Source organism: Narcine bancroftii, chromosome 6, assembly GCF_036971445.1.
Source record: "Narcine bancroftii isolate sNarBan1 chromosome 6, sNarBan1.hap1, whole genome shotgun sequence".
Taxonomy (NCBI): domain Eukaryota; kingdom Metazoa; phylum Chordata; class Chondrichthyes; order Torpediniformes; family Narcinidae; genus Narcine; species Narcine bancroftii.
The window spans coordinates 202,530,424-202,550,928 of NC_091474.1; the positions used below are offsets into that span (position 1 = coordinate 202,530,424).

General features: G+C 41.0%; 1 protein-coding gene and 1 long non-coding RNA gene across 4 annotated transcripts in view; one reads left to right on the plus strand and one right to left on the minus strand.

The window, feature by feature from the left end:
- Positions 1 to 941: 941 nt before the first annotated feature.
- On the minus strand, positions 942 to 8,861 carry LOC138736960 (uncharacterized). The gene is made up of 2 exons (XR_011340681.1): positions 7,098 to 8,861; positions 942 to 2,734 (listed from the first exon to the last, which is right to left on the minus strand). It is a non-coding gene; the product is annotated as an uncharacterized lncRNA (long non-coding RNA).
- Positions 8,268 to 20,505, plus strand: part of map7b (microtubule-associated protein 7b) — a 138,957-nt gene continuing 126,719 nt past the window's right edge. For 2 of the 3 annotated variants that reach the window (XM_069887226.1, XM_069887227.1), the window contains exon 1: positions 8,681 to 8,897. In XM_069887226.1, the coding sequence (XP_069743327.1) occupies positions 8,696 to 8,897 (202 nt within the window). In that variant the 5' untranslated portion in view covers positions 8,681 to 8,695. Of the gene's footprint in view, positions 8,482 to 8,680; positions 8,898 to 20,505 lie in introns of those variants that run through there. The other variant, XM_069887229.1, reaches the window with a different exon arrangement.

The window sequence follows — 20,505 nt, forward strand, 5'->3', positions numbered from 1 at the left end:
TCCCTGGATGGGATTTTAAAGTGAGGCATATATATATTAAGATTCTCCCCGACTTGTGACCTATGCATCCATCCGCACATATGACCAAATTAAAAAAATATATATATTAGAAAAAATATAAAATTTATGTAGTGTCTGTGGTATTTGAGAAACTATAAGAGGGATACAGGACAAGTAATAGCCAAAATGTGCATACTTACTTTGTTAGAAGACATCTCAGAGTCCATAGGTTGAGCGTAATCATCTTGATTCCTGTGCACATGTGTGAGTCTACTGCTGCTGACTGTAGAACTGATCTCTCTCTCTCTCTCAGAGAAAAAGCCTGTTTGACTCTCTCTGCCTGCAAAACCACATGACCCTCCTAGAACAGCAAGTACCACTCCAGACAATCTGTGGCTCTAAAAAATTCTTTCATCTGTTGCCTTTTTGTAACCAACAATCCATTAGTGAAGTCTCTTGGGAATTCTCCAAAGCTTTTGCAAAGGCTCTGGGGCCGACATGTCTAGCGTGAGCAGAGCTCCAGTATTTTAAATAAGATCTGTTTTAAAGTGTTTGCATGTGACCTACACTAACAAACCTGACCCAATTTATCTCCCCAAAACATATCTATATACTGTCACAGTATACATATAGGTATACACACACACATATACAGCACACACATACATATATACAGCATACACATACATGTATGCACACATGCATACAGAGAGAGACAATGTTTCATAAAGAAGTATGTTCTCCAAGTATCCAGGCAAATATTTATCCCTCAAACATCAATTTAATTGCCTTTTGGAGAAATTTGCCTCGGGAAACATGATAGTTCGGGTTCTTACTTTGCAAGAATGATTATAGTTAAAAAAGTACTTAACAACCCAATCCCACAGGAATGGTGCTGTGAGAAACCGAAGTACCTTCACAGAATTTGCTCGAGACAAAAATTGAGAACAAAGAACTTTTATTATACTATTACAACAATGCAAAGTTGGGTGCTTCCCCTTACCCTGGGAATACACACAGATACTGAGGCTGACCCAACTTTTATACATTTCATTTCAGTACAGAGATACCTTCCCCCTAACATTCTTCTGCCTCCTGGATTGGTTTAGCATTAGGTAATTCTGCCCACGTGGATTCTAACTTCTTATCAGTTTATGTGCCTTCCTGCAAACTTGTTAGCCAGGAAATATCATGTCTTTGTTCTTTACACATTAATCAATCCCCAAGACTTGCTAAAGCTATCTACTTGCTATCCTGTTTTGAAGATCCTTATTTTATTATACTTTTATAACCCTTCCTCCCATTCCAGCATCCCTTCACCCTGATTTAACCCATAATACTTCATTTCTAATGAGCACTTGCTTGACTCCTCACATTCCAGTATCCCTTACAATCCACCCTTTTTCTTTAGCTATGCTTAGTAAATCCCCATTCGGTAGTGTTCTGTTAAGCTTGGTCCCTTTCCAAGCGAGTGAGTAAATGAACTGCAGCCTCAGCATCATCAGACGGAGTTTGGGAAGCATACATCATTTGGGTTGTAGTGACCTGCCGAAGGGCCCGTTGAATTAAACACTGCACACAAGTCTTTAGGCAGGGGAGCACCATAATGGCCAGAATAGCGAGTCCAGCTGCTATAAGGGCTATGGGTATCAGACTCCAGTTACCAATAAAAAGTCTAGTTCATCCCACACCAGGCCAAGGTTGCCCCATCAGAACCTGGGCATGGGAAGATTTTCGAACTCCTGAAGAAGTGTCTTTAACCGCCTGACCGTTGTGAGCATTGTCCTTCACCAGTCTTTCACAAACGCTGCCTTCAGCAGCCAACGAGTAATCGAGAGCCAGGCGGTTTTGTTGAACTGTGGCTCGTATCTGTCGTTTTTCTTCAGCCCTTAAATTCAGGGCCATTGCTATCTGTTCAGTGATGATCTCCAAGGCTGCCTGGAGTCTGATTCAACGATTTAAATGCCAAGCAGCTTTAGTATTCTGGAGCAGCTTACTTCGTTTACAGCTGGAATTTCCCTTACAGTGGTGGTGTTTTTTTAACATTCCGAATGTCTGTGTGACCCAAAGGATGCTTTACAGGAGACCAAGTTGGGGAGGGGTGTTTCTTGTCACTTAACCTGTGAGTTGCAGCTTGTCTGCAAACATTAGCATAAGTATCACTGAGCCTGTGAGTTGCAGCCTGTCTGTGAACATTAGCATAAGTATTCACTCTATCTCTGCTACATGTACAATCCTGACTACCATTCTGTCTGTCTTTGTCCCACCATCTCCTTTGTGCTATCCCTTTAAAACTCACTCTCTTTAATACCTGTAAGAGGCCAAAATACAAATCAAATCTACTCCTCTAGAGCCGTTCTGTTCCCCTGGTCCATGTTGGGATCCTATATTAACCCATACCCCACTATGACTATACTTTATATCTATGCCCTGTCTACATTCTAAAGGTAAATAATTGTCACCTCTGCTGCCCCTATTCCAGGAGGACTTAATACATCGTGAGTAATTTAGGGATGTCCCAAAAACGGGGAACCAACAAGTAAACAATACAGTAAATGGTAAAAACAACATTACAGCATTTTTTCCCAGCGTAGTGTAACTTTCAGATCAGAAGGATGAAGGACAGCACGCCCGGTGGAGGGTAGATTATCAATGTCTTTAGTCTGTGGATCAGCAGCTTGTTTAATTCGTTGTATTTGAGTCCACCCCTTTTCTTTCGTTCGCACTGCAGTGTCTGTAATCAAAAGTACACAATAGGGCCATCCCAGACAGGTTTTAGTTGGTGATCTTGCCATGCTTTTACATATACCCAATCACCAGGTTTAATAGAATGAATAGGATACTCCAGGGGTGGGCAGTAACAGCTACATGACTATTTTCTCCGTGAGCGCAGCCTGTTTGGCAGCTACATCTGCCTGTCTGTTCCCCTGTGCTTCAGGACTGTCACCACTTTGATGGCTCCGTACATGAACTACAGCTATTTCCTCAGGTAATGTAAGAGCATCTAGAGATTGGACAATTAAGTTTTCATGGATCAACTTTTGTCCTTTTCCAGTTATCATTCCCCACTCTTTCCAGATCTCCCCAAAGGTGAGCACTACACCAAAAGCATACTCTGAGTCTGTGTAGATCATGCCCACCTTGTTCTCTAGACCTTGGAGAGCTCTACAGAGGGCATACAATTCACAAGATTGTGCTGACCAATGACCGGGAAGGTGACCAGCTTCAATCACCACTCCTTCTTTCCCATCCACTACACTATATCCGCTATAGTGAGTGCCATCAATGCAACGAGAAGATCCATCAATAAACCACCTTTCACCCTCCTGTAAAGGCTCATCACTTAAATCCTCTCTAATTTTGGTCTGTAAATCTATTATCTCTAAACATACATGCTCTAACTCATTTATGGTATTGTCAGAATTTGGAGAAACCAAGAAAGCTGCTTGATTGTGTTCTTTATTCGTAATCAGGGTCAAATCATCCCTATCCATTAGGATCGCTTCATATTTTAAAATTTTAGAGTCTGTGAGTCACCTTCCAGCACGTTGTAAGAGAATATTGCGGACTGTGTGAGGGGTGTGAACTATCATTGAACTACCAAACATAATCTTTCGTCCTTCCTCATCTAAAATAGCAGTGGCTGCGATGGCTTGCACACACTCTGGCCAACCACGACAGCCTGCCCTCTCTTGTGTTAGTACTCCGGTGGCTACTCCTCCTTTCGCATTGGTATATAGGTCAAACAGTTTATTTAGGTTGGGTAAAGCCAACACTGGGGCACTAATAAGGCACTGTTTGACCAAGTTAAAATCTTTAATCTCTTCCTCTGTCCAGACAACCGCTTCGCCCCCTAGAATCGTGAGTTTATCATAGAGAAATCTGACCAGGCTAGAATAATTTTCAATCCAGATTCTACAGTAACCCACTAAACCAAGGAATTTCCTAAGTTCTTGGGCATTCTTGGGAGGGGGGGATCTGTAGAATACAACGTATCCTCTCTGGACTTATTTTCCTAGTTCCCTGACTTTCCAGATGACCTATTTAACTTCTGATTGAACAAATTGTAATTTGGATTTGCCCACCCTGAGACCCTTATTCTCCATAAAATTCAAAAGTTCAACAGTATACTGTTTAGCTAATTCATACGTTTTTCCCGTAATTAACAAATCATCAACATATTGTATCAACTGACAATTCTCTCTCCGAGGAGCCTCATCTAGTATTTGTTCTAAGACCTGACCGAATAAATTTGGGGATTCTGTAAAGCCCTGGGGAAGGACCGTCCACCGATATTGATTCTTGCGTCCAGTAAAAGGATTTTCCCATTCAAAGGCAAACATGTCTCTGCTCTCTGTTGTTAACGGACAGGTCCAGAAAGCATCTTTGAGGTCAATCACACTAAACCATTTAGTATGTGGATCGATTTTACCCATTATTGTATAGGGATTAGGTACCACCGGGTGACGGGTGAGAATAATTTTGTTCAGCTCCCTCAAGCCCTGCACTAATCGATAGGTACCGTCTGGTTTTTGGACAGGTAAAATTGGGGTATTAAAAGGTGACATACAAGGTTTGAGTATACCATCTTTCACCAACTGGTCAATTACTGGCTGCAGCCCCTTTCGGCCAGCCATAGAAATTGGATACTGTTTTCATCTAATTACTTGTTCAGAATCTTTTAAAGTAACTTGCAGGGAAGGAATATCTAACACTTCTCTATTGCCTCTTTCTGCCCATACTCCAGGATTTATTAGTTCTCGATCTTCCTCGCTTAATACATACAATTGAACCCTGATACTTGATTCCTGTGGTCTGGTGCCGATAGCCAATTGGTCCTGTAAATCTCGTCCTAACAAACAAACTCCAGCTTGGGGAACTAGTAAAATATCCTCTGTTATTATCTTTTCTCCCATTTGTATTCTTACATCTCTTAATACAGGGTCTGTAAAGTCTCTTCCTCCTACTCCCGAAATCATCACTGTCCCCTCTATCTTAACACCCTCGGGTGGTTGTAAAATACTAGACCGGGCTGCCCCAGAATCTACTAAAAAAAAAGGTCATCTTGTCACTGTGGGGTCCTATGCTTAAATTTACCAATGGTTCTCCATGCAGCCCCACGGTGTGTATTGACTGAGAACCGTGACCCCCCTATTCATAATCTGCTTCCATCTGTCTGACTCTGGCTTTACCCTACCCTTAATTTAGTCTATGTGTCGTCTGAGTCCAGCGTGTTCGTTAAATGAAGTGATAGGAGAATCAGTTTATTACACAGCATAAGAATAAAGCTTAACAGAGCTCTGGTTCAGTCATTAGTTCATAGGTCACCTGCACAGTGAGCTATTCCCCAAGACTGACCTCTACTGTCCAGTCTCTACAGTTTATATAGCTCAACCTTATCATACAGAACAAAAGTTGGCTTCCTTTGCTAGATTTCTTGTATAAGATTTATCACAAGTAATTTCCTGCTCTGCAGTTATCTGGGGTGTAGAGCTCCCATCTTTTTTAATCCTCAAGGTCAGAATATCCTGTTGTTTTGATCAGAAATCAATTCATACCCCAGATATTTCTAATTATTTCTTTGTTCTCATCTGGCCATATTCTTCTGTTCTACTAAACACCTCTTTCTGTCTTAGCTTCTTACTGATTCCATTCTCTTTGTTTCTGACAGTCTTTTTGTTTATGCTAATCAACACCTCCTTTTGCCTTAACATTCCTACTAAATTGTTTCATACATATCCTCTCTTTTGTATTTGGGGAGCAGGCAATTCTAAACCTACTGTAATCAGCCAACTTTGCTACATACTGTGGTTGCCCTTTACTTACATTACTCTTTCCCTTCACCATGAGGTAAACATTAAATTGTTACATAGTACTGAATTCATGTATACAAACTGAATAGTACATAAGCATATATTCGACATATTTTCTATGATTAATTAACCCCTATATTCCAACACATCAGTGTGTAAGGTCGCGTCTTCCTGGCTTGCATTGGGCATTCTCTCTTAAAATGTCCCTCCTTTTTACAATGGTAGCAAATTAATGCTCCTGTTTCCCAATTCCTACCGGGATTACCACGAGGTCCCGGGAATGGTCGTCATCCCCGGAATTCCCCTCTTCCCTTGCCCCTGCTCTGGTCTCTACTCTCCCACTCCCGGAGCTCCTCCCAATGTCCAGGAGCTGGCACACAGCCCCTACCCTTTCTTTGCTGTCCCTCAACGACTTCCTTGACTGCTGCATCAAAATCTTAGCCTTTCCTTTCTGTTTATTGGGCATTCTCTCTTAAAATTACACACCTCCGTACTAATCAGGGGCACATTTACGAAACTGAGACCCCCTCCCATGGGAACTTCCTGTAAAGGTCTCATCCAGTTAATTTCTGGCTTATCCTCTCCTTTATAATGTCTAGATTCCTGCTCTCTGGGAAATGAATCAAAGGGTTCTGCCCTTTCTTCCCGGAGGGTCTCACACTGCTCTGAATTAAAGTCGCCTCTCTCTCTTGTCAATAGAGGTGGTAATCGAGTACTTTGTGAAGGGTCATCATACCACCCCTACTTTCTTCTCCTTTCTTTAGCTGTGGGGGAGGAGGGGAAGGTGCAGAAGGGTAGAGCATAGGGGGGGTGGGGGGGAAGATAGGAGCTGGCATAGGAGGAGCATAAGGAAGGGAATGTAACACATCCCATCCTTGTGTTTCAGGGACAAAAGGTTCCTTATCTTTCTTGTCCTTGCATTCCTTTTCATTCAAAACCAGTTGATCAAACGATCCCCTGAGCCAGCAGGCTGCATATTCTCTGTTCTCAATATTATCTCTTTGATTTTGATAGAGCCAGATGTTCAATGCCTGACACATCCAGTCCTCATCGGATCCGAACATTGGCCAATATACCGAATTCTCTTTTATCGAGTTTTTTAACCCATTCCAGACAGCAATACCTGACCATGGTCTGTTTGTCTTTCCCAAACCCCGCACCCCAATCAGATAGCATTAATCCTAACGGATTTTGCTTAGTTATCTGATTGTCCCGTCCTTCCTTAGGACTATTTTCTTGCTACTCACACCTCCCATACTAACAGGTAAGTAAAATTCCTCTTACCGGGATCCAGTAGCTATTCCTAGCGCGCTTCCTTAACATCCTCCCGTTCTCAATGCCTCTTCTCGGATATCACTGGCTTCGTCCACTGACAAGTCACCCGCCGTCAGTGAGTCCAGCTGAATCACCTACCCTCGTCGTCGGGCACTCTGTCAGTGGAGGGAGTGGGATCCCGGAGGAGCCCCCATTTGTGAAGGTACTTCTGTTTCTCAATCGAATCCAACCCCTCCCCCTTCGGCACGGTCGAAATATACACACATTTAAATAATCACACGCTCACATATCTTCGAAAGGTTGGTAACGCAAGCAGCTGAACTGAAAAAAAAACCCATCTAACCGACATGCACATCAGCTGCTCCTTACCAGATCCGAAACCAGGCAACAAAGTAAAACTACATCCGAACGCCGCCAAGTAGGAGAAGCTGGGTGCGAAACAGTGATATAACTTAACACATGAAAGGACTGGAGAAACTCAACAGCTCCATAAGATGTAGCGAGTTGGCTGTAAAGTGTTTTTTTTTTGTACAGCTTGAGGTTGTAGCAGGCAGATGGGTATTCTCTCTCATATCTTCGATGCAAGTCTTTTCTTTGGTTGACACTGTTCACTTAAAAGTGAGGCTCAGATTTAGGCAGTGATTTGTTGAAATGCGGAGTGTCTGAATTCTACAGGTACATTATGCAGACTTTAATGTATTTTGGAAATACTAATGATTGCACTCAAGGACTTACTAAGAATGATTTTAATAGAGAGTAGTCGACACAGAATCTTGGCGCTGACCTTAGAAGCCGCTCGAGTGCTTGCTTGAGGAACAAACGGAGACAAAAGGAGCTGCCAGCTGAGCATTTCCAGCATTTTGTCGTTTATTTCAGAGCAAACGGTTTGCTTCCCCCCCTCTCACAGTTCGCTGTTTCTGGTTCTGAAAGAGAACTTTGCCGCTCTCCAATCGAAACTATTCCAAACGGAGGTGTTAACAACGCATCGGAGGGGTTTGGCGACGATTTCCTCTATTGCGCATGAAAGCCGGTTTTTGGAAACCACGGAGCTTTCTTTTCTGCCTGACAGTCGCTCCTTGCGCGCCGCACCTTTTGTGTTCGGGCATTCACGCCAAGCCCCGTGAGGATCGCTGTTATCCCGCACCGGGTCACGACTTTGTGATGCCCCGTGGTGACCTGGCGCTGTGTGACCCGCTCGTGATGTGCCGGGCTGCTCAGCCCGCCGCGCTTCCCTGTCGCTCTCCATGCATCAACCTGTTACCTGCCTCCGACGAAGGCGGGGCCCGCGTTCTCACTGGTTGAATTTCCCGCCGCCCCGAGGTGGGTTCGCCGGTGTTGACGTCAGGAGTAATGGCGGAGGGCGTCGCATCCCGAGTGGACGGCGGCGACAGCGGTGAGTCGTCCTCCTCTCCCCCCCCCCCCTCACCGTGGTTGAAGTTTCTTCGATAGATTTAAGGACGGAATAAAGTGGCTCGGGAGGGGAGAAAGAAGCTTGGTGGTGAGGCCCTCGGGGAGCGCACGGGGTGGGTGGGGGGCGTGGAGGCACACCTGAAGCCGGTGCGGCGGGCCCGGGAGAGGAGCGCCGGCCGTTGGTGCTCGAGCGGCCTATGAGCCACGTCACAAGGGGCTGGAAGCAGGAACCGGCGGGCCCGCGCCGCGCGCTCGACACGGGAGCGACCTGGAAGGTGGCAACTCCTCGCTACCAAAAGGAAACGTCCACACTTGCTACTGAAGGGGAAAGTACAGAAGGGAACAACAAGTGGCTTGAAGTGAAACCCGATGAAGTAGCTTCAGCTCTTTTCCAGCTGGGTGTGTTCGTTTGAGCATAACAAGGGATCGTTTAGCTTTTTTTTTGGGGGGGGGGGGGATCGCCCTAAATGTTTGGATACATTTCTACCATCGAGGATGGATGGGAAAGTTGTAAACACACTCAACTTGCTGCTTGGTAGTGAAATTTGAACGTTGCTTCGTTTATTCCACAATGAGGTTTGATTTTTATGCCATTAAAAAAGATTTATTTCGCCTCCAGAGATCTGTGCAGTTCCCTTTCGTGGTTTTTTTTTACCGGAGGGTGCGGCTGGATATTATTTTGTGTTCTCTTTCTATCCAGCTCCTAACTTTCTAATGTCTCTAATAGCTGCGGTGGAACACCTTGAAACCAGTATTGCCACGAAACCGACCTGCAACCGTGGTGTTTTGTATTGCGGGCTGGTTCGAGGTTAAAGTTGTCCTGAAACTTCGGGCTTCACTTTGTCAGACCAAATTTATTTCGAGATCAAAGAACGATTTTGACCCACTCAGACGATTGGGGGAACTCCGCGTGTTGGGCAGTGAGCGTGGGTCGAATTGAGCAGTTGGTGTTTCAGGTCGGGACCCTCCATCGAGACCGACGTGATTTTCCAAACTGCTGGAAACGCTCAGCATGCCATGTCGCATCCGTGGGCCGAAGGTACTTCGGGGCGTAGTTTTTCCTCACTGTCGGCAGTATTTTGCTTGTTCACTTTTAAAATCTAATTTAATTCCATTCGATAAGAAGGGCTTGTAATTTACGAAAGCGATAAAAGTCGCTTTCGCAAACAGTGGTTCCTTTCAAGAATAGGATCATTATTGCCTTTTAAATTAGGGGAGCCAGCAATTAACATGCAACTCTGGAAAAGTAACATTATATATTTCCCGTTTGAACTGTTTAACAATAGGAGATGTATTGCACAATTAGTTATTTGAGTGTTTTGGTTTTATCTTGTGGAGTTTTAAGAAATAAATACTGCCAACTGCAGCTGGTTCCAGTTTTTCATAGTTTAAATATTAAGCATCTATTTTGTTAATTTTTTTAGTTTCTAATGCCATTATTAAGTTTGGCTTTTTTGAAAAAAAGCTGTTGAATGCATATTTCAAATTTTACTGCATCATTACCGGAAATAATTTACAAAAAAATTGAGATCTCTCGATCTGTGAATGTGTTGCACTTGTGGAAATTGTGCAGCCAGAGAGAATACTATTTTGTCATTGCACAACAGTTGTTATCAAATTGCTGGAAGTTTATTAATCTTGTGACACGGGCTATTTTCGCCACTGTTGCCTTAAAACCGCAGTTCCAGGTAATGGAAGAAATGACAGGGTAAAGCTTGTGTGTAAATTGTATGATTGCAAGTTGGTATTGGCGTGAGTGGAAAAGTGAGCAAGAATGGTGAAAAATAGGAAGAAAAAAAGTGGAAGAGCAAGGAAAATGGGAGCTGAAGAGTTCATTTTTGTGTTTGTGTCTGTCTCCTCCCATCTTTCTGACTCATATAATATATTTAAAGGAAGCTAGATCACTGAGTACTTCAACTGCACATTGCACAAGTCATGAGTTACATGACCGCGTTGATACTCAAAATGCAAATTTATTGTCAGAATACATACATGATATCACATCAAGCCCTGAGATTCTTCTTCCTGCAGCAAGACAGAATTTCTCCTTATTAGTAACTGTAATCTGTACTCAGGAAAAAGATGTGTATAGAAAAGAGAGAAATGTAAACAAACTAATACAGAAGAAAAATGTCGGTAATAATGTGCAAATTAAGAGTCAGTAAATTAATCTCGGAGTTTGTTGGTGGAGGGATTGCGACTGTTTTTGAACCTGGTGGTACAAGTCATGTGGAACCCATACCTATTTCCTGATGACAGCAGTTGGAACAGAGAATGTCCTGGTGATGTGGATCCTTGATTGCTGCTGCTCTCCAATGGCAGTGTTCCATGTCAATTTTTCTTGATGTTTGGGAGAGTTTTGCCTGTTGTGTACTGGACTGTGTCCACTACCTTTTGCAGGGCTTTCTCCTGAAGGGTATTAGTACCAGGCTATGATACAGCTGTTCAGCACACATTCCGCTACACATCTGTAATTTTCCAAGGTTTCTGATGTCCTATCAAATCTTCACAAACTGAGGAAGTAGAAGTGATGATGGGCCTTCTTCATGATGATGTTAGCATGTTGGGTCCAGGAATTTTTCTCCGAGATAGTGACCCCCAGGAATTTGAATTTGCTCATCCTCTTCACTTCAGGTCCCCTAATGTTCACTGAATCATTCACCTCTGGTTTACCTTTCCTGAAGTATACAGTCAGCTCCTTGATTTTGGAGACATTGAGTGAGCAGTTGTTAGTAAACCACTGAAAATATTAAACAAATAATGGAGGAACTCGGCAGGTCTTACACTGTCCTTAGGAGGCAAAAATGTTTAACCGATGTTTTGGACCTGAGCACTTTGTATTCTTACTTTGGCTTGGCTTCGCGGACGAAGATTTATGGAGGGGGTAAATGTCCACGTCAGCTGCAGGCTCGTTTGTGGCTGACAAGTCTGATGCGGGACAGGCAGACACGGTTGCAGGGGAAAATTGGTTGGTTGGGGTTTGGTGTTGGGTTTTTCCTCCTTTGTCTTTTGTCAGTGAGATGGGCTCTGCGGTCTTCTTCAAAGGAGGTTGCTGCCCACCGAACTGTGAGGCGTCAAGATGTACGGTTTGAGGCGATATCAGCCCACTGGCGGTGGTCAATGTGGCAGGCACCAAGAGATTTCTTTAGGCAGTCCTTGTACCTCTTTGGTGCACCTCTGTCACGGTGGCCAGTGGAGAGCTCGCCATATAACACGATCTTGGGAAGGCGATGGTCCTCCATTCTGGAGACATGACCCACCCAGCGCAGCTGGATCTTCAGCAGCGTGGACTCGATGCTGTCGGCCTCTGCCATCTCGAGTACTTCGATGTTAGGGATGAAGGCGCTCCAATGAATGTTGAGGATGGAGCGGAGACAACGCTGTATTACACACCAATGAAAACAACCAAGTGTTCAATCTTCCTCCTGTATATTGACATATTGCCCCATTTTGTACAGCCCACTACTGTAGTATTGTCAGTAAATTTGTAAATAATTTGTTCCGAGCCATGCAGTCATAGTTGTAGATAAAGTAGACCAAGAGGTTAAGTATGCAACCCTGTGGTGCTCGTGTGCTAATGGAGATTGTGGAGAAGTTGTTCTTGTCAATCCACGCTGCTTGGGGTCTGGAGGAGAGGAAATCCAGGATCCAATTAAACAATGGGGTATTGCGACCCAGGTCTTGGAGTTTGCTGATTAGTTTTGAGGGGATGACGATGTTGAATGCCGAATTATAGTCAGTAAAGAGCATCCTGATGAATGCATCTTGTTTCCCAGGTGTTTTGGGGTTTTGTGTAGAGCCTGAGGTTGCATCTGCCATAGACCTGTTGTTGCAGGAGGAAACTTGGATTGGATCCATGTCACTGCTCAGACAGGAGCTGATGTACTTCAACACCAGCCTCTAAAAACACTTCATCACTGAGTATTCTTCCTGGATCAGTTGCTTTCCTTGCAATCACTGTCCTGAAGGGAGCCCACACATCATCTTTGGATATGGACAGTAGGGGAATTATCAGGGGACAGGAGACTCTTTTAAACTGGGTTCCAATTTTGCTCATCCCCATGAGGGAAAACCTTTCTGCTATGTTAAAGATTTTCAGTAGGTTGCCCTCAATGTTTCCAAGTCATGTTGTTCATCTTTTCTTTTTTGTGGCCTTTTTTCTTTGGGTACCCTCTCCAATGCCTTAATATATCCTTCCTCTAATATCTTACTTCAAATTGGATACATTATTTCAAACCTCATTTCATTTGCTCTCAAGATAAGTCATGGTGCTTTGTTTTTTCTCTGGCCTACATCACAACTCTCCTCCTCTTGCACATTCTGTCCTATACTTGTTAACACTTCTGGATCCCTTCCTCAGCTTTTTTTTCCCCCTTTTGTATGTTAAATTTCACTTTGCCTGTCTTGGTATTGATAAATGTTTGTGACTGCCCATGGAAGCTGTCTGACTTGCTGAGTTCTTCGAGTAATTCTTCAATTACTCAAGATTACTGCATATGGAGCTTTTGTCTTTCTCTTGTCAGTTGTATATTTGCTTTAAAAAAAAATGTCTATCCTTGTGGGTGGGAAGCTGCAAAGGGCTGTGTCTTGTGGATTGTTATTGAGGAATTGCACCTGTGCATTTGGAATGTTATTTCACAATGAAAAATACATTTAAGTAGAAATCATGAAAATGTTTGAATAACGTTTTATATATGGGATGGGGTTTGAAAAGTAATTTAATTTGTATTGTCATTTAAGATATCAAGTTGGGGCAATGTTTATTCTGAAGTATAAATTGTGGGAAACGGCCAATTTATGCACAGCTCTCAGAAGTAGAAACATGTTCAACATCAAAGTCTTTTTCTCCCAACCCCAACTTCTTTGAGATCCAAATATTAGCCCCAGGATATCAAGTAACAAACTGGCACCAATTTGAAATTGTCATGAGATCTTTTGCATCGAGTTGAAAGAGATATGAGATTTTGGTATATCATTGACTAAGGTGTTGCCTGTTTGATGAAATGCATTGTTTAGCAATTTTTCTATAACTGTGTCATCCTCTACTAAGTTCCTGGACTGAGAAGTGAACAGAAGCTTTTTTTCATCCAGTGTTAGACCCAGCACCTCACCTGGTGCTGCCATAGCAAGGAGTCAATGTGAGAACGATGTGAGATGGAACTTGAGAACAGAGGAAATAGTAGCAGGAGTGTATCATCATTCACTAAGATCATGACTGATCTGCTTCCATGCCATTTTTCAGCATTATTTCCCATATCTCTTGATTTATTTTAACATTCACAAATTTATTGTTCAGTTTGAATGAACAAAATGATAGACTCCATAGTTATCTGGTATAGTGAATACCAAAGGTTCAATACTCTGCAGATGAAGGTATTTCTCATCTTCTCTGCTACTTATTCAGAAGCAGTATCTACTTGTCCTAGGGTTCTTCAGCCAGTGGAAACCTCTGTCCTGTATCTAGCCTGTTAAGCTGCTGGACACATACTTTTGCATAGGAGATCTTGTTTTTTTTTCACAGCTCTAAAGAATATAGTCCCAGTTGACTTGATCTCTCTTATTGCAAGCCATCTTTCCGAGAGCCAGACTAATAAATCTTTGCTCTTCTCCATGGATAAGGAGACTGAAACTTTGTGCAGTATTCCAGATGAAGTCTCACTCCAGTTGTGTGCAATTGTATTAAATCTTCCTTCTCGCTTTTTTCACATCCCAAGACAAGTCAAGTTGCCTTTATTTATCGTGCATACCATGCTTGCGCGGAAAACCTGAGATAGCGTTTCTCTGGGACCATGGAGCATATTTACATAAATATAAGAATACAAGTTAGAATACAAGTAAAGCACAATAAAATATTACGACGTATACAGTAAAAGTCCACAATACAGTGTCGACATATGTTCTGGGAATTCAGGAGCATGATGGCTTGGGGGGTGGGGGGGGGGGGAATCTGTTGCCCAATCTGGACGTTAGGGCCTAAGTGCTATGGTGCCTCCTACCAGAAGGGAGAACAGTTGATGTGAGGGGTGTGTGGAGTACTTCACAATGTTTATTGTCTTTTGTCTGCATTGAGTGTTGTAGATGTCCTCATGGTAGGAAGAGAACCTCCAATGATCTTTTCCACTGACTTCACTATCCTCTGTAGAGTCTTGCAGTCTGAGGTGGGTCAGCTTCCAAACCAGATTGTGATGCAGTTACACAGGATGCTCTCAAAACATCCTCTGTAGAATGTAGTGAGGATGGAGGATAGGATATGAACTTTCATTTTTTTAAAAACTTTATTTATACATTCAAAAAACATAATATATGACATATACAGCAATTAAACATGAACATTATATATATAAAAAAAGAAAAGAAAAATCCTACCCTTCAGCCAACTCTCCTAAGGAGAGCCATAAAAAAAAGAAAAAAGAAAGGATATTTTTAAAAAAAGTTAAATATACATATTAAAATCTAATCAATATAAATTGAAATGTAAATATTCTGAGTATAACAGCCACTTATTAATAAAAAAATATAATTATCATGTGAAACAGATGTAATTTTTTCCATTATTAAACTATATTTCATCTCATTATGCCATCTATTAATATCAAATTTGCATCTTTCCACATACTAGCAATACATTTTTTCGCTACGGATAAAGCTAAATATACAAAAGAAAGCTGAAACTTATTTAATCCCAAGCCTTTCAGAGGTTGCAAGCTACCCAATAAAAATACTGTTGGATCTAAAACTATTTTAATCTTTTACAGATATTCTAAAAACGATTGAATTTTCTTCCAAAAAGATTGTATATGTCTTTCTTCTTTGGCTTGGCTTCGTGACGAAGATTTATGGAGGGGTAATGTCGACGTCAGCTGCAGGCTCGTTTGTGGCTGACAAGTCCGATGCGAGACAGACAGACACGGTTGCAGCGGTTGCAAGGGAAAATTGGTTGGTTGGGGTTGGGTGTTGGGTTTTTCCTCCTTTGTCTTTTGACAGTGAGGTGGGCTCTGCAGTCTTTTTCAAAGGAGGTTGCTGCCCGCCGAACTGTGAGGTGCCAAGATGCACGGTTTGAGGTGATATCAGCCCACTGGCGGTGGTCAATGTGGCAGGCACCAAGAGATTTCTTCAGGCAGTCCTTGTACCTCTTTGGTGCACCTCTGTCTCGGTGGCCAGTGGAGAGCTCTCCATATAACACGATCTTGGGAAGGCGATGGTCCTCCATTCTGGAGACGTGACCAAACAGCATGAAAAAAAGTTCCACACAAATCTGATTCATTAAAACCATATTTTTAAAAATTTTCAGGTATAAAATATAATTGATGTAAAAAATTGTAATTAATCATTGCATAACGTGCATTTATCAATCTAGTTACACTATCATAACAGATATCTAACCAATCCACTTCAGCAAAAATAAAACCAATATCCGCTTCCCATTTAATTTTAGATCTATCCCAACCCTTTTTATCCATACCATCCTGTAATATTTGATACATAAATGAAATATAACCCTTCTCTGGTACCTTCATAAGAAAAGTCTCAAATTTAGTCATTTCAGGTAAAATCATCTCTTGACTAAACATACATTTTACCAAAGATCGAATTTGATAATAAAGAAATAAAGATTTCTTATCAATACCAAAATCTTCCCTCATCTGATTAAAAGATAAAAACTTGCCCTCTTTAAAACAATCTCCCAAATTTTTCACACCTTTAAATCTCCAAAGCAATAAACTTCGATTATGTATTGAAAAAGAAATAAGTTGATTATTATACAATGGAGTCAAAGCCAATAATTTACCCCTAGAACCTATCATTTTATTTTTCTTTATCCATAACTTCATTAAATGTTTTAGTATAGGCATATTATATTGTGGTAACAAATTCATATTCCACCTAAACAAAAATTTATGTATTTCAAATTCAGAAATACTTGCCATCTCAATTTTAGCCCAACTAGGAGGTCATACCAAATCCATCAATGAACTAATAAATTTAAGTTGGGATGCCTCATAATAATTTTGAAAATGTGGTAAACGTAATCCCCCTAACTCATATTTCGAAGTTAATTTATTCAAAGCTACTCTCGAAAGTTTACCCCTCCATAAAAATTCCCTAACTATTTTATTCAAATCTTGAAAAAAAAATTATCAAGTAAATATGGAATAGATTGAAACAAAAATTGTATATGCAGAAAGATATTCATTTTAATTGTATTTATCCTTCCCATTAAATTAATAGGTAAATCTTCCCATTTAATCAAATCAGTTTTAATTTTTTTCATTAACGGAGCATAATTTAATTTATATAAAGGTTGATAATTAACATTCAAAATTATACCCAGATATTTAATTCGATCAGTCCACTTCAAATTAATAATATTCTTATAAACTGAATAATCTCCTTCACTTACTGGTAATATTTCACTTTTTCCCCAATTAATTTTATATCCAGAAAGACATCCCTATTGTATTAAACATTTCTTCAAATGCAAAAGTTACTGAGCTGGATTGATTAAATACACCAATACGTCATCAGCAAATAAATTAATTTTATACTCCTCATCTAAAATTTTCATACCTTGTATCTGTGTATTTTGTCTTATCAACTGTGCTAAAGGTTCAATCACTAACGCAAACAAAGCTGGTGATAAAGGACAACCTTGACGAGTTGATCGAACTAACTTAAAAGATTCCAAAATCAAACCATTCGTCAATACTCTAGCTACCGGTTTAATAGATAGAGCCCTAATCCAACCAATAAAAGAAGGACCAAACTTAAATTTCTCCAAAACTTTAAACAAAAAATTCCATTCAACTTTATCAAATGCTTTTTCTGCATCTAGGGATATCACCATCGGATGATCTAAAGATTGTCGAAATCTATTAATCAAACTAATCACTCGCAAAATATTATCTGAAGCATATCTATTCTTTATAAAACCTGTTTGATCAATATGAATCAACTTTGGTAAAAATTTAGCCAATCTATTCGCTAATACTTTAGCTTTTATTTTATAATCTACATTTAACAACAAAATTGGTCTATATGAAGATACCTTCAAAGGATATCTATCTTTTTTTAGGAATTACTGTAATTAAAGCACTAGAACAAGACTCAGGTAAATCATAATGTTCTCCAACTTAACGTAATACATCCCCAAACACTGTAGGTAAATCGTCATAAAAAATTTTATAAAATTCAACCGAAAATCCATCATCACCAGGCAATTTACCGTTCAGCATTTCCAGAATAGCCATTTTAATTTCCGAATCAGTAAATGGTTCTTCTAACTCCTGAATATCTCCATCCTCTAATATCGGTAAATTCAACTGTGATTTTTTTAAAAATCAATCGATCCAGTTTCCTGTTTTCCTTCAGATGTATATAACTTTTTATAAAATGAATAAAATTCATCATTAATCTCACAAAGTTTATAATAAGAGAATTCCGTCTAACAGCATTAATAGTCCTCGATATCTGTTCTTTCTTTAATTGGCACACCAATACCTTGTGTGCTTTCTCTCCCCATTCATAATACCGTTGTTTAGTCCTATTAATCACACATTCAAATTGATAAGATTGCAAGGTATTATATTTCAGTTTCAGTCTAGATAATTCTATTTTCTGATCTTCTGTAGCATCTTTCTGAAATTCCTTTTCTAACTCATCGATCTGTTTCTCTAATTCAAGACTCTGATTTAATTGATTTTTTTTATTTTAGAAGTATAACTAATTATTTGTCCTCTCAAATAGGCTTTCATAGCATCCCATAATACAAACTTTGAACAGATTTAGAATTTTCTTTCAAAAAAAATATTTGTTTTTTCAAAAAATCAATAAACTCAGGATTTTTTAACAACATTGTATTAAATCTCCAATGATAAGCTATTTGAATTTTCTCAGAAGTTTCATATGTAAAATATAACAGAGAATTATCTGAAATCACCCTACTTTTATATTCCGCTTGTTGTATTTTCCCTTGTAAATGTGCCAATACTAAAAAGAAGTCAATCCTTGAAAATGATTCATGTCTAGATGAATAAAAGGAAAAATCTTTCTCTGTCGGATTAAGACGTCTCCAAATATCTACTAAATTAAGATCTTTCATCAACGCTTGGACCTGGATTGCCATCTTGGATTTTTTAACTTTCTTCGGAGATTTATCTAATAAAGGTTCCAAAACACAATTAAAATCACCACCAACTAAAATATTATCATTAGCTTGACCCAAACATAAAAATGCATCCAAAATAAATACTTCATCATCTGCATTTGGAGCATAAATATTAAGTAAAGTCCAAAATTCACTAAAAATCTTACAATTCAATTTAAGAATACATTCTGCCTTTTCCTCCATTGATTTCCTCTCTGTCCTCTGTCAGGGTGGGGCCACTCCCATGGAGGACCGGAATTTGGCGTTATCCTTCGTGGTGGCCATGAAACACAGTTGATGGAGTCTATGGCTTCGCACTTCAAGCAGTAGAGAACATCCGCCCACACTGCAACCTTGCATGGGTTACTGAAATCGGCGTCAGCCAAGAGAGTCTGATGTCCTCTGACATCTCCTCAAGGAACGCTTGCTTGTATATGAGGCAGGGCTTGTGACCTTCTGCCTGTGTGAGGATCTCGTCCATGTGGGTAGAGGGGGTTCTATCGCCCAGGCCATCCAAGTGCAGGAGCCTATCTGCTTGCTTGCACTATGAGAGGCCATATGTGCTCATGAAGAGGTTTTTTTAGAGCCATGTATTTACCTTTGGTGGCGCTTGAATAAGGTCATGACTCTTGAGGTGGCTTCCTGGTCGAGTGAGCTGGTGACTTAGAAGTATCTCATGGAATCAGAGGTTATCTGTTTGATCTGGAACTGGACCTCTGTCCGCTTGGCCAAACCAAGTGCGGGGCCTGTTCATCCAGAGAATTGGCAGCTTCAATGCAATGGCACCTTCAGCTGCTTGTTCCATTGTTTTGAGTCTTCAGGACGTGGAAACGCATTGAGATCACCAATGTAGTGTGTTGTGAGTGAGAGCGCAGAGACTGAGACAACAGGCTGTGAGCTCCAGTATCACAACTGCTTTAATTTGAATCTCGCGCTGCAGCCTTTGAGCCTTATTCCGTTCTGCCCCAAGGGACCCAACGCTTGCGTCCTGATGATGAACACAACCTTTCGGCCTGGACTGGAAAAGACAGTCCCGTGATGTCATCCTAGCTGCGGCTGCCCCGCCAACCGCACGTGACAAGCGTGATTGGTTCACTGCTACAAGAATGTGCATCGCCACACTAGAATATATTTTGAATGGCTCATCCTATTTACATGGTTGATTGTGTAAAGGTGAAAGAACGAAGGTCAGAGGTTTCTGATCCTCAAGTACAAATTGGTTTGACAACTTTGCATATTAGTATATTGCCTTCGGTGTTTGAAAGTTGGCATATTAACTTTGTAAACTAGTCCAGTTTATGGAAGAAAATCAAGTATACAGAATTTTGAACTCTAGTTTTGAATGAGAAAATATTTTCTTGTATTCTAGTTGTTTCAGGATAAAGAGTATTTGAATTAATAACCAAAAGTGTTCACCTCTATTATAATGAAGTAATTGTTTTAGTAAGGTATTGTACTGGTTTTTGATGTCTACTAGAAAATAGTAATTTGTGTTGTACTTGTTCATGTCTTTGGCTTGGCTTCGCGGACGAAGATTTATGGAGGGGGTAAATGTCCACGTCAGCTGCAAGCTCGTTTGTGGCTGACAAGTCCGATGCGGGACAGGCAGACACGGTTGCAGCGGTTGCAGGGGAAAATTGGTTGGTTGGGGTTGGGTGTTGGGTTTTTCCTCCTTTGCCTTTTGTCAGTGAGGTGGGCTCTGCGGTCTTCTTCAAAGGAGGTTGCTGCTCGCCGAACTGTGAGGCGCCAAGATGCACGGTTTGAGGCGAGATCAGCCCACTGGCGATGGTCAATGTGGCAGGCACCAAGAGATTTCTTTAGGCAGTCCTTGTACCTCTTCTTTGGTGCACCTCTGTCACGGTG